The 13,883-nt window shown below is 37.2% G+C and overlaps 1 protein-coding gene across 3 annotated transcripts in view; it reads left to right on the top strand.

Moving 5' to 3' along the window:
- KATNA1 (katanin catalytic subunit A1) overlaps positions 1–10,402 on the top strand; it is a 20,963-nt gene extending 10,561 nt beyond the window's left edge. For all 3 annotated transcript variants that reach the window (XM_026083723.1, XM_026083732.1, XM_026083739.1), the window contains 7 exons: positions 400–521; positions 1,752–1,857; positions 2,204–2,362; positions 3,553–3,679; positions 5,276–5,410; positions 5,682–5,808; positions 10,056–10,402. In XM_026083723.1, coding sequence (XP_025939508.1) covers positions 400–521; positions 1,752–1,857; positions 2,204–2,362; positions 3,553–3,679; positions 5,276–5,410; positions 5,682–5,808; positions 10,056–10,254 — 975 coding nt within the window. In that variant the 3' untranslated portion in view covers positions 10,255–10,402. The remainder of the gene's footprint in view (positions 1–399; positions 522–1,751; positions 1,858–2,203; positions 2,363–3,552; positions 3,680–5,275; positions 5,411–5,681; positions 5,809–10,055) is intronic.
- Positions 10,403–13,883: the final 3,481 nt, after the last annotated feature.

The following is a 13,883-nucleotide window of genomic DNA, read 5'->3' as shown; positions in this document are numbered from 1 at the left end:
TATACAAATGTGTATTAGTGACTTAGTGTGACACTTTCTAATCCAGTCTCCCACAGAATGTCCCCTACCCACCTGGTCATCTTGGGTAGTTCTTGACTCCTCTGGAAGGAGAGGAGAACTCCGCTAGACTGGGATAGGTGTGGGCAGCTTTGATTACCTACTGAAGCAAAGAAAGGGCATCAGTGCAATATGCTGGCTTTGGGGAGATAGAAATGGGACCAGGGCAGTATAGAAGTATGGTAAACTGCACAGATACTGCAATGCAACAGTAATACAGATGCCTTATAACTCTGGTGCTGTTTTGAGTTGCTTTCTTCTAGAAACATGATGCTATTGTGGACTTGATATAAAAATCTATCAGTAACATAGCTGATACACTGCTGTATCTCTTTCATGCAGAACAAATCCACATCTGAGATTTCAGAATCTGAACCAAAGAAATTTGATGGTACTGGGTTTGATAAAGACTTAGTAGAAGCTTTGGAAAGAGATATAATTTCTCAAAACCCCAACATTCGATGGTAAGTTTGAATACAGTTGGGTGTTTGGGTTTTTTTTGAGTTGTTTCTCCTTTTTCCTCTTATAACTTGACAAGAATTAAATATTTTAACACATGCCTACATATAAATATATCTACAGTTCTTACTTTACTCATTAAATAGGCAACTAAAGTTGTGTGGTTGAATTTTTTTAGAACTCTAATTTTCCCCCTCTCCCAGCCATACAAACCTTCTCATACTTTTCCAAGAGAATCCTGAAACAAGCTTATGAGATGCTATTTTGCTGCATATAAGACTATTGTCTGCCAGTGTCTCTTAGTTTGAAAACCTGTTTCACTACCCAGAGGCACACAAGGGTCAAAAACTAATTAACAGAGAAGTTGTGTCAATATAAGATCCCTTTGAATTGGTTCTGGACATGTCGTGACTTCCAGTATAAGATATAACCACACGTCAGTGCCTCTACATAAATGTGTTAAATATTAAACCTTACACAAAGGTTGTTTTGTGTTCAGAATGTTACTGAGCTTAGGTGGTTTTGTGGGGATTAAATGAGCAAAAAATCTGTGGCAAATAAAGAATGCTTTAAAAACACTCAAATTTTTATGTGTAGGACAATGACATGTATTTCAGTTTAATAGGTAAATATACTATTCAGTTTTTGTACTGAGTTTTAAATTACAACTTCAGACTTGAAACTAATTCTTCAACTAGGAACATTTTGTAACTGAAATATTATTTGGACAGGTGCTGGTGAGTGGAATGCTGTTAGAGTTGCCCGCAAGAAAATGAGACCAGCATATAGGGTTTCTAAGATTTAATACACTTACAACTTTGTGAAAATGAATTCTAAAAATTTGTCTTAATTCAGCTCTGTTTACTGACCTTCAGTAGATTGTTCACTTAATGGAGAAAGATACTATTTGAGTTTCTGGAGCAACCAACTTCTTAGCATAACAGAAAGCATCAACTATGATTAGCATAAGTTTATCCCAACTTGCCATATCCTGCTTAATCTGTTTCTGTGAATAAGAGCAGTGATGCTCTAATGAAATGACATCCATCTACCAACTGGATGCCAACTATAGTTGTAGGCTTTTCCCATTAGAATTTAAACACACCCAACTCCATAATCTAAATTATGGAATAGCCATTATGTAATAGTGTGTTTGGCTGCATATTAATTGAGATGTGAACTGATTCTTTTGCAGCCTGTTTTAATCTGTTAAGCCACTTTTCTTTTCTTATTAGGGATGATATTGCTGATTTAGTAGAAGCCAAAAAGCTGCTCAAAGAAGCTGTAGTTTTACCGATGTGGATGCCAGAATTTTTTAAGGGAATTAGAAGACCATGGAAGGTATGAAATCCGACCCTGTGATCGTAAGTAGGATTCTGAGATTGGGTCTTGGAGGAAAAAGAAATTACAAGTGTTCTATAGATTATATAAATTCTTTCCACTTTTGGTATTAAAATTTATGGCAGGATGTAGTAACAAAATAAAGCTATTAGCTAAAATAAATACACTCTTCAGCTGTGTTGTTGGTATTGCTTCTAGAAAGCAATAGTACTTAATTACTTAGCTTTGAGTAACTTTTAAAGCAAAAGTTTACATCTAGTATTCTAATAGTATGCTATAAACAAATTGTGAAGTTGTCTCTATTTTTGATTCCTGTCCTAAAAGTGGGACTCTCTTCTTTTAACAGGGTGTGCTGATGGTTGGTCCTCCTGGTACTGGAAAGACCCTCCTGGCAAAAGCTGTAGCTACTGAATGCAAGACTACTTTTTTCAATGTTTCTTCTTCCACACTTACCTCAAAATACAGAGGCGAATCTGAGAAACTTGTTCGTCTACTGTTTGAAATGGTGATAGAACTTTTTTAATGTAAATAGTGTAATAATGAAGTAAAATTACTCTGGAACAGTGAAACCTTGCAAAATTTAGGATCTATAGCAAACATAAAAAAGCTTTCCAGGCTGCAAACATTCAGGACTTCTGATCTGGCCATGTATATCGAAGATCTGTTTTATTAGTAAATAGTTTTTTAACTGAAAAAAGGGTCATCTTTATTTTTGGAGTTTGTTTGTTATATTACAAGTGGCTTGCTGTAAGCTGATGAGTGCTATTGAACATACTTGCAGGCAAATCTTTATATAGGAATCTTGCCCAGAAAAGGATTAGATTCTACTCAGGCTGTGCATGTCATATAAACAGACTTCCAGACTGTATCAAGTACTTAGTTGGCTTCAGAGCATGTAACATTTGAAATTGGCTCAGAGCACTTAGATTTTTCATGTGTAACTGGGTTCACATGCAGTATTTGCTAGGGTGTCCAGTGCTGAAAGGGGGGGTGAGGGTGGTAGAGTTGCAATTACAGTAGTCAGAAAAGTCAAGAAATTCAGGATCAGGTTTTACAACATAGTTTGACCACACTTAATGAGTGTAGAATGTACGATTAATATCATGCCTATCGATGAAAACTGCATGTACACAAGGGAACATATCACAGTTGCCTTAGGACAGTAACTTTCATTACAGCGGACCTTTTTCCTCTTTGACCTCCTTCATATTTCAGAAAGATTAGGGTTACTTTGCAGTGGACCAGTTTCTTGGAAAGTTACTTCAGAATTTGATAGTGACATATATTGTAGTACATGTCCTTCAGTCACATGGTATCCTAACTTAGCATTAGTCTTAACTTTAACTGAGTTCTTACTGAAGCATTCTGTGATGGCTTTCATACAATCATAAATGTAAAGGTAGTTGTACAAAGTAGAAATAACCTTATTAAATATTTGCCATAGCCCTAGTGATTATAGGACTCTGCCAAAACACTGTTCTGCTCAAATGTTATTAGACAAATATAGAGCAGCTGTAAATTTGTTAAAATGACCAAAGATGGAGAAGGTTAGGTTATTGAATAGGTTATTGCTTGATACTTATGGACTGATTCATTGGGGTAAATGTGGTGTTAGTTAACTCAGAATAYGCTGTTATTTCTTAAGTGCAACTAGCCTGTCATTTCTGTTTCTGCTTTATCTTCTGCCTTCTTTAGGCTCGATTTTATGCCCCAACAACTATATTTATTGATGAGATAGACTCTATCTGTAGTCGCAGGGGAACTTCAGAAGAACATGAAGCTAGCAGGCGTGTGAAAGCAGAACTGCTTGTCCAAATGGATGGTAAGTAACCTGATAACTGGGAAGTTCTGGATTGGAGGAAACTTGAGAGAGGAAGAAAAGATTCAAATTTCATTCCTTAGATGCAGTTCCTTTGAAAACTTTACTTTAAGTTGGGGTAAAAACATATAAATGCACTATTTTAACTGCTGGTGTAGAAGAAAAAAGATACCAATTACTTAAGCATCTCTTGGCATAACCATATTTTATTTGCCCAGAATAATGAAGATTCACTGCAGAATGCAAGATTTCAAAACTACAGGAGAAAAAAGTATTACTTGCCCGTGTACAACTGTAGCAGTAAAGATGGCTTCTTGCTCTCCCCCTCCCCCTGAATCTTTCCATAGTATATCACCTACTTCTTACTTGGTTTTGGAGAAGTGATTCAAAACAACTGTCACCTGTACCAATTTAAACTTAAAAGGCATTCGTTGTGCTTAACTTCTTTGGGTTCTTTTATTTATATCTTTAGGGAAAAATAAGATAGCCACTTCTATAAAAATCTTTTCTATGGGAGTTTTCTCTCTAAAACATTGAGTGAACTTATAAAAATTTGCTTAATATTTAGCAGAACAGCAAAGTTTAAAAGTAGGTAACATTGTGCACAGATAAAACCATAGTCTTATAGAGGAATCCTTTTTATACCCTTTTGGTAAGAGGGGAGAAGGAAAGGAGCAACTGAAAAGTCCTAATCTATGGAGTAATTTGTGATAGAATTTCATAAATCAGAAGATTTGTATATTTATTTTTTGTTCTCTGGTGTTGCTGCCCTTTTATGTTTGACCTTGAATAGTAGCAGAGCTATAGTACTATTCTCATAACTCAAGTATGTGCCTAAGCTAATTTTATTAGTAACAATTATTTGAAGTTCTTTTACTTGAGTGTTCATAAGTGGTATTTTACATGCAAATTTTGGGGCAGACTACAGGGCAGGTACAAAGGGTATTCCACAGCCCAATCCTATGACTGTAAGCAAAAACAGTAAATGCAGAAACTAGCAAGTTTAATGAAATGTAATTCTTTCATATAGCAGCAGTTTCACCGTGCTTTAGAGACTGAGATGTTTTTTCTGCCCATAACAAGTTGCGATTCAATGCACCAAATCTGAACATTTACTTCAGTAGCAGTTTGTAAGAATCTACCTGAGTATGTGAAACATTTGGCCTGAATTCAGAAGTAAAGAAACTCTTTTTGAGAGTAGTGCCATTTTGGCATGGCTGCTGGTAAAAACTATGTAGTTGGTGGGGGGAGGTTGTTGTTTGGTGGTTTGTTCACTCCCTTTCTCTCCCCTCCCCCAAATGCTGTTACAGGACATTAGTGTGAAAATTTAAGTGTTGTGGCAGAAATGTAAACAGCTTGGCTGTAAAAGCATTCCAGCTGTGAGAGAGAACAACTTCCTCATCTTGTAGATCCTATGCCGATGCCCCTAATTAAATTGATTCTCAGTTTTTGCTTGCTAGTCACCAGATATAGGAAAAACTAAACCAATATCTTAGTGTAGTAGAGTAGCTGCTTTAATAGTGGAACTGTGGCTATTGTTCTCTCTATGCATAAAATTTCATAAAACATAAATTTTATTTCCTCTTTTTTCCAACCCAGGTGTTGGAGGGGCCACTGAAAATGATGATCCTTCTAAGATGGTTATGGTACTTGCTGCTACTAATTTTCCCTGGGATATTGATGAAGCCCTGAGGCGGAGACTAGAAAAGAGAATTTACATTCCTTTACCATCAGGTATAAACACTTGTGGGGAGGAGGGGTTGAAAAAAACAAAATCAAAACTTTATCAATATTCATTCAGTCTTGGTTACCTGATTTCAAAATCTTCTTGATGCATGTATGCAAATTTATGTAATGAATTCAGGATCATGTTAAATCTGAATGCTAAACATTACCTTTGTAATAAGTACAGAATCTTTTTCTCACTCTTCCTCCTTCTCTTCAATTTGTTTATTTATCTTTAGAAAGCAGGTTGTATAGACTTAATTTTCTGTTCTTTGATTAGCAAAAGGTAGAGAGGAGCTCCTGAGAATAAATCTGCGAGAGCTGGAATTGGCTGATGATGTTGACCTTGCAAATATAGCTGAGAAAATGGAGGGCTATTCAGGTGCAGACATTACCAATGTATGCAGGTATGTTAACATTGCATCATTTGTGGTACTACTATAAACTCTGAGAAAACTGGTTTTAAAGCAACAAAGTAAATTGACATGATTAAAGTTGTTGGTTGAGAATAGACTGTCACTTATGTATAGCTGAAAGGTGAAATACTGTGTTAATATTTACCTAGATTTCTGTTTGATATTTTCATATAATAATAAAGAGCAGTTGCAACATAGTAATCTAATCGAACCATAATTTAGGTAAAACTCCGCATTCCTTCATGCAGACCGGATCCCTTGGGTAAGCAGTACTTACAGGCTGGTAGAGTTTAACCTGTAGAGTTACTGCGGTCATTCCACTGAGGTTATACATATGGATGTTCTGATGAAGTAGTAGGAGGTGATACTGGCAGAGGCCAGAATAACCAAGTAGAAATGTATAGTGCTCTTCCTTCACTATGAAGAAAAGGTATGCCATGTTGTGTGACAGTACAAGAGCTGTGCCATGAAATTTTTGAAGTACAATTATTTAACATGCTGGTTTTAGTGATAAGGCTGACTTGGGAAGTTTTCTTTTACTTCCTCCCTCTCCCCTTCCCCTAACTACTGCTATTATACAATCAATTGTGGGGCTGTTCTATAACCTGGATTACTGGAATGATCCAGACTAAAAATACCATCTGGCCCTCCCCCCACCCCCATTTCCCTTCATTTTCCAGTTTTTGAATATATAAATATATATAAAAAAATAAAAAGTGTGTGTGTGTGTATACACACACTTTTTTTTAAACAAACTAATATCAGTCATCTGGCTTGCATCTAAAAGATTGTATTGCCACAGCTGCAGAGATGGCAAACTATGGAATTGGCAGCAAATGACCAAGAACTCAAACTTATTATGATGCTGTTGTCATATAATATGTATCCGTGGAGCTATGTTTTCAGGTTTTGGAGGTAGCACTAAAGAGCGGTAATGCAAGGCTGGAGCTCCAAGCTGTGCCAACACAACTGTTGTGGGCCTCTGCTTTGAACTGAGCAAGAGAACTGTTCTGGATTTTAAAACATCTCTCCATTGCTTTTCTCAAACCCAGATCCATTTCTTGCCTCAATTCATAATACAGCCCTGCAAACATTTGTCAGCATAACAGAGAGGACAGTATGCTGTATTGTAGCACCCCAACAGAATTTGAGTGGCCTATAGCCAAAATTGCCGCCAAAGGCTCTATTAGCGGGTTGCTTAAGGCTGAACTAAGAGTTTGGAGGCTCACTACTATTTCCTGAACAGACCTTACTCTTCATCTTTTCAAAATCCTCAAGCTCTATTTCAGGACAACAGGCTTTCACAATGTCTAGGAAGAGTGCTATGTGTAGCTGCACTAAAACCGTGCTRTACAGATTTGTTCTTTTTGTAGGTTTACAGGATGAATTTGTGGTGGTGTTTTGCTTAGCCTTTGCTTAGGTGTTTGTTGTTCTTCGAAAGGACTTTATGGTAATAGGTTCATGTTTAACTGGCCTGTTACTCTGTGCATTTTAGCTGCAGTTTGTCTCCACCGGTCTGTGTGCTTTTCCAGATACAACATTTGCTATTTGTAATTATTACTACACTGGATACCAATACAGTTGTGTAAAAGTCAGAATACTTGTAACATTTTTGAGTGAATTTCATTTGTATGTACATTGCTTTTTATTTTTTATCAAAGCCTATTTGGACAAATAATATATATATATATATTGTATTTTTATTTTTATTTTTTAATGGATCTTTCAATTGTGGCAGTCCTAGATGACTGAGGTGGCAGCAACTAGAAATCTAGACAAACTGGGGTCTGGATGTGCATGACTTGTAACAAACAAAAGTACTCAAATTAGCTTGTATATTTTACGTTTTGTTAGTGTTATCAGGGAAAACGGATTTTAGACAAGACTATTTCATTTATATTCAGACAAAAAGACACATGGCTGATCTAAAAGTACTCCTATATAATTCAGCATTATAATATACAAACTTTACCATGTTTGTAGAACAAATCTGTAGAATATAACAGTACTTGCTAGTGACAAAAGCAGAAGTTAGGAAGGAGCGAGCCAAGAACTCTGGTTTGCTCAAATTATTCTTCTATCTTAAAGAATTTGAGGTGAAATGTTAAGTTTGCTGTGCCAGAGTAAGAACCAGTTAGAGATAAGTGTGGTTATTAACAGTCAGCATATAAACTTGAAAGATGACAATGAAACTTCAAAAAAAAAAAAAAAAAAAGGCATACTCAGAAAATGTAAAATATGTCTAAATTACGTATTAGATGTCAGTGTAAACTGACTTTTGAGTCATTGTTTTGAGTAGAATGTGAAGGTCGAAAGGCCTTTGGATCAGAACTGGCTTTCACTGTGTATTCAGGTGGATATTTTCCTGTTTTTGAATATAGTTTTGGTGCTTCTCCAAACACAAATGGTGCATTCTAGAGAACACTAATGGTTGATGTTGCAATGACTGTCAGCAAAATGACTTCACTGAAGAAAGTGGCAGCTGTACTTGATTTTGGTAAACTGATGACTTGAGACAAATTAGATACATGGAATTTTTTTTTTTTTTTCTCCTGCAGGTTGTTTAACATCAGCTTTTAGTTCACAAATGCTGATATAACAGCAAAGCATGGTGTCATTTGGCTAAGACAAAGTTTAACAAGGCAATTTGTTTTATATTGTTCTGAAGTGTCTACTTCTAGGTAGTGTTCCGCTTTTTAATTGCCAAAGATTATTTGGTAAATTCATGATAAAGTCTGTCAGTTGCATGGTCACTTGGGAATACCTGAAACAGAATATGCTGAAATGGTCTTTGTAAATCTTTCTAGAAGAAGAAGTATAAGTTATTCACACAACTCTCCCTGAAGACAGGGATAGGAGAGAGTGATACAAGTTCCTTAGGAAAATACACTGCAAGTTCTTCCCATAGAAAGGCATGTTGGGAAAATCTTCCAAGTTGCCTCTAGACTCCTCATTTTAATGCCTCCCAGGAAGCAATCAAGGGGTCTGATTGACAGTAGCTTGACCCTCGGTTGGCATAATACCTTAAGTTTAATGATTCCTGTTCACATTTTGTCTGTCTGTCAAGGTGCTACCATGATCTGAGGTACAGTTGTCCTGCAGGCTTGGCAGCCCCAGATACTACTGGTGTTGTTTAAAAGTGTTAAGCAAATAGCAGAACAATGCTGTAAACTTGCATTCTGTAGTTGCTGTTTTTACAGCCAAGCCCTGTTTTTCTTCTTGTTGTTGTTTGTGGGTTGTTTTTTTTTGTTTTTTGTGTGTGTTTTTTTTTTTTTTCTTTAATGATGCCTAGAATAATAGGTCTTCAGTGTGTCCATGTAGGGGGAAAAAAACTTAGCTTAGCTCATGCTCACTGAGCTTTTAAATGTAAGCATAGCACTTGTTTGTGGCCTTTCCCCAATGGGACTGCTGTTCTGAGTCTTTGCTTCTATGGATTCTCACCTACTAATAAGAGTATGGCTTTATTTTATGCTGTAATATAGCCTGGATTACCCTTCCATCAATTTGTGCTGCTAAACAAAATTAGTAGCATTTTCTTACAGTAATAAGTTATATAATAGTAAAATAGTATGAGCTTTAGTGTTTCAGTGTTATGTTACCCACTGAGCATTCAGCTCAACTCTTCACCTGCTACTTCTTGTATTAGTGCTGGAAATCAAATACAGTCAGTAAACTTAATGCAGCAAGAAAATGATGCATTTATAGGACACTTAATGCTTACTGAGGCCGGAAGTTTGAGAAGAGGAAGGCTGAACAGGTTTTGTAGTTAAACTCTTACCTGTGGAAATATAGTGTGGAGGTAGGTACTACAGACCCCTCTTCTTTGCAACAGAGTCCCTCTTTGGACCAGGAAACATTCCAGCCACTTCTCCTATATGTAGAAGTAGTGAAAGTATTACTTTGCCTCTTTCCTGTTTAAAAATGCCAAATACAGCAGCTGCATCATAGGCATGGAGTGACCTTAGATAAATCAGTTAATCTTTACCTCATTTGCCCTGCTTGTGTATTTAGTATGATAGCTATTTGAAGATCCAGTGAGGATAAATTAATGTTAGAAAAATATGGATAGCTTGTTAATGTGGGCTGTACATGCACCTAAGGAGATCCTCCTGTGAAAGTTTACAATTTTGTATTGTATCTTGTGGAATGCAACAGCTTAACTGGAATGTTATGTTGAGCCCTTTAAACACCTGAACCACCATCCTCTACTAGATAACTCTTTCTTGTATTTCTCATAGAGATGCATCGTTGATGGCTATGAGAAGGCGTATTGAAGGCTTGACACCAGAAGAAATAAGAAGTCTTTCCCGAGATGAAATGCACATGCCAACAACTATGGAAGACTTTGAAATAGCTTTAAAAAAGGTTTCTAAATCTGTATCTGCTGCGGACATTGAGAAATATGAAAAATGGATAGTTGAATTTGGATCATGCTGAGTTGTCTTATCTTGAAGAAGCCACCTTACATCTTAAAACAGCTTCAGAAGTAATAAGTAGTGTGTCAGTGCACTGAGTGCTCTTTTTAACTTTTGTAATTAAATTTAAGAGCAACAGATAGCTAAATAAATTTTTTTTTAAATGCAAATTCTCTCCAGCTCTCTTTGAACTAGCTTGGAAGTTATTTCTTATCTCTTTCTCAAATGTTGAAGTTATTGATGGAATCTGCTTTGATCTTCAAGGTTTTTAAATGTGACTTAAATTTAAAACTTCCAGTAAGTTTTGCATCAGAGAGTTTTTTGTATAATAACTGCATTTTAACAGTGAAGAAACTAGCCCTGCTAAGTGACTGATGGATGCTGAGAACCAGAAAATGGTAGGAATAAGACACAGTTATGAAGATTTGCCAGCTGATCCTAGAGAATTTTAGCCTTAAACTTTTTAATCTATTATCAAAGAATCTGTACAAAGGTTGAGAGTTAGAACAGCAGCCCTTACACTGCTCACAGTTACTGGCATCAACTTAAGTTTAAGTGAGGTGTAAGATCATCACAGGAAAACGGTATCTATTAAGTAGTATTAAAACATATCCAGTCAGTGTAGGCTAATTGCATGCAGCCAGCAGTGGTGCAGAGTCACATGCTAGAGGTGTAGTCTGCCTGTAATTCCGAGAGGAAATGGAAACTTGATTGGCATTATTTCTGAAATTTTTTTCCTCCTCCTTGTATTGTAATGTAAACTTCAGTCCCTGACTTACCAGTCTACAGTTCTGGTTTGCACTATGCATTTTTACTGTCAAGGCTATACTGATAAAAGCAATGCGCATGCTATGTTTGTGCTCAGTTGAGGCCTGCTTATAGTTTGGATTTTACAATTGATTTACAGTTTAAACCCTCTTTTTGCATTATTTGACAAGTAGAATGTAGAAACAGTTCTCCTGAAAACAATTTGACAGTGACCACATAAGTCATAATTTTAGATTTTATTGAACATAACTTTGCTGGTCATAGTAACTGAGACCTCTGCCATTCTGCCAGTCTCCTTTAAAATACCTATTACATTTCAAAAACACTTCTTCCTACTATGTCACCCCAGAGCCAGATGGCTGTAATTCTGTTTACAGCTACATTCATGAAACTTCATGAACCAAATATGCCTAGACTTGTTTCAGCTGATAGTTAGGTACAGTACCAAAGTGTAGCTGCTGAATTCCTGCTAATGTGTCTCTTCAGATGCTGCAAGGCAGCTGAAAAGGACAAATGACAATGAGAAGGAAAACTGGCAGTCTGAGTAGAAGGCAAACGGGTCCCAGTGCACAGGTCTACAAATGCCACTGTTACAAAGGTCTTGTTACTGTCCTTAAACTTCACCCCTATGTCATGAGTAGTTGGACACATTGAAAGAGGAATTTCAGCAGTGACATGGTGACAAGACATTCTAGCAAGGTGCTGCGGTGCAGATACTGTTGAGAGCTCTTGAATACCCTGGTGGACCTGACAGGGGTGAACCCAGGAAGGAAGGAACTTCAGGTAGGTACACAAGTGTGGAGACTTTGGTCTCCAAAAGAGAAACATATTAACTTCTTCCCTTTCCTTTCAAAAGGATGGAGTTAAGTGCCAGAGTTCATAGAAAGATGCGGCATTTTGAAGAAGTGGGTTCTCTTAATACTTACTTTTTTGTCTGTGTGTTAGGATGAATATATAGCTATCAATTGGGCTGCAAGGTGGAATTTCTTCTCATAATCAGTTAAGTGCAAGCAAACAAAAATATTGAATCTGACACCTCACTAAAAAGGGAAAGTACACAAGACTTAGTCCTTGAAAGCAATCCAATAAGGGGCCATGTAAGACTGCAAGTGTGACTTTATCATGTTTACCTTGCAAGTTCACAAAATAAGAAGTATTTTGGTTTTCCAGCTCAACCAGCCATGTTCAGTCTGAATTAACTAAATGAATACCTGTCTATTTAATACTTAAKTTGATAAAGAAGTAGATGTTGAATTCATAGCTTAGCAGTTCATCTTGTTTTGGCAAGCAGAACATGATGATACCTACCCCCTTCAGTGAAGTGTCCTTGTAAGGAGGTGAGAGCCAGTACTGCTTAACTGGGCCTGTTCAAGGGTGGAGAGACACTGAGGGTGAGACAGAAGAGAAGAGCTGCAGTGAGAACTAGGGTTAATGAGAACAGGATGTATAGATGTCTTTCCTAATGACCTACTACTGTCTGACAGAATGATTGCTTAGCTGGCACCTGTATATAGCCTTGTCAGCTCCTGTATCTGGAAAATGGGAGCTACTGTGACCAGCATGCAGGAGCAGTTGCCTCTTCCTATTATCTCTGATAAGGAGTTTTTAAAATCATTTTACAAAATGAGCCTTGCAGCTCAGAGTTGTCCCTGCTCAAGTTAGCACTCCTCTGAAAGGCGTGAGACTTTTATGCCTCAGGGAGGAAACCATACACATGCTAAAGCAGAACACTAGCAGTGTGTGTGTGTGTGTGCAGAACACTAGCAGTGTGTGTGTGTGTGTGTGTGTGTGTGTGTGTGTGTGTCTTTTTAAAAGACTTCATAGTTCTAGCTCCACAATGCAGCAACATTCTATCTGATAAGTACTGTGTTCCTGCTCAAGATTTGCACTCTCTCTCTCTCTCTCTCTCTCTATATATATATTTTTAGCTGAATTTCTTTAAGCTGATGGTAATATTTCTTTCCTTGTGCTTTGTGGTTTTTTTTGTTGTTGTTGTTGGGTTTTTTTGTAGAAAACAATACAGGAATAAGAGGAGGATTATTTAGCTCATTGAAATCAGCCAAACTGTGAAGTAGTGCCAATACTTTTTCAGGCTTATAACTCCATTCARAACAGCTGCAACATTAATAAATGATCAGTCAGGTCTCGCTGTGCGGGTGCTTGGTTTATAGTTTCATAAGCAGGAATGCAAAGAGCATATGCTAACAGCTGCTGAATTTGTGTTGCAGTCCCTATTATGTCTGTGTAGTAAGGAAGAAGTGTTGTCTGCCCCTCCTTCTTTTGTTCTAAAACCTTAAATTTCTGTCTTATACACAGCTTCTATTTGAACAATGTTAATGAAGCAGCTAGGGTTATGTTCAGAAAGTAGAAAAAAATCATTCTGATGTACTTGTAGAGGAGTTGCTCTACAACTGTTTGAAGTCTTGCTTCAACTCTTCCTATTGCCTGGGTGGTCTTGCATGTTCACCCCTATGGAGTCTTAATGGTTTCCAGTTCAGCCATGGACAACTACCTCTTTTCATGTGTTTTTTCACTCAATTTCATTCTTAATTCAAATGCCTCCATAGCTTTAGCATCACTTATCTCTTAAATTGTTATGGGATCATTTTGGTAGCTCTCTCCTGGCAGAGTCCTGAAAAGCACTGCTAATGATTTCAGGAATGTCAATCACTGCCACTCATTCCAGATCAGACTTGAACTTGTTTCACTCTCCACGCTGGCCTGAAGCACCCAGCCATTTGGGATGCACCACCTGCATGCTCCACTTGTTTATCATCCTGCTTTCCTCAGCTGTGTATCTGACACTGAGTGTAAGAAGCTGAATGCAAAGTACAAATCCACAGGCTACTAGAAGGGAGGAGGAAAAGGAGGAAAAAAAAAAAA

This window comes from Apteryx rowi, unplaced genomic scaffold, assembly GCF_003343035.1.
Source record: "Apteryx rowi isolate R43461 unplaced genomic scaffold, aptRow1 scaffold_118, whole genome shotgun sequence".
NCBI lineage: Eukaryota > Metazoa > Chordata > Aves > Apterygiformes > Apterygidae > Apteryx > Apteryx rowi.
Note: the sequence above shows the minus strand (reverse complement) of the source record. Positions and strands in the feature narration are given on the sequence as shown.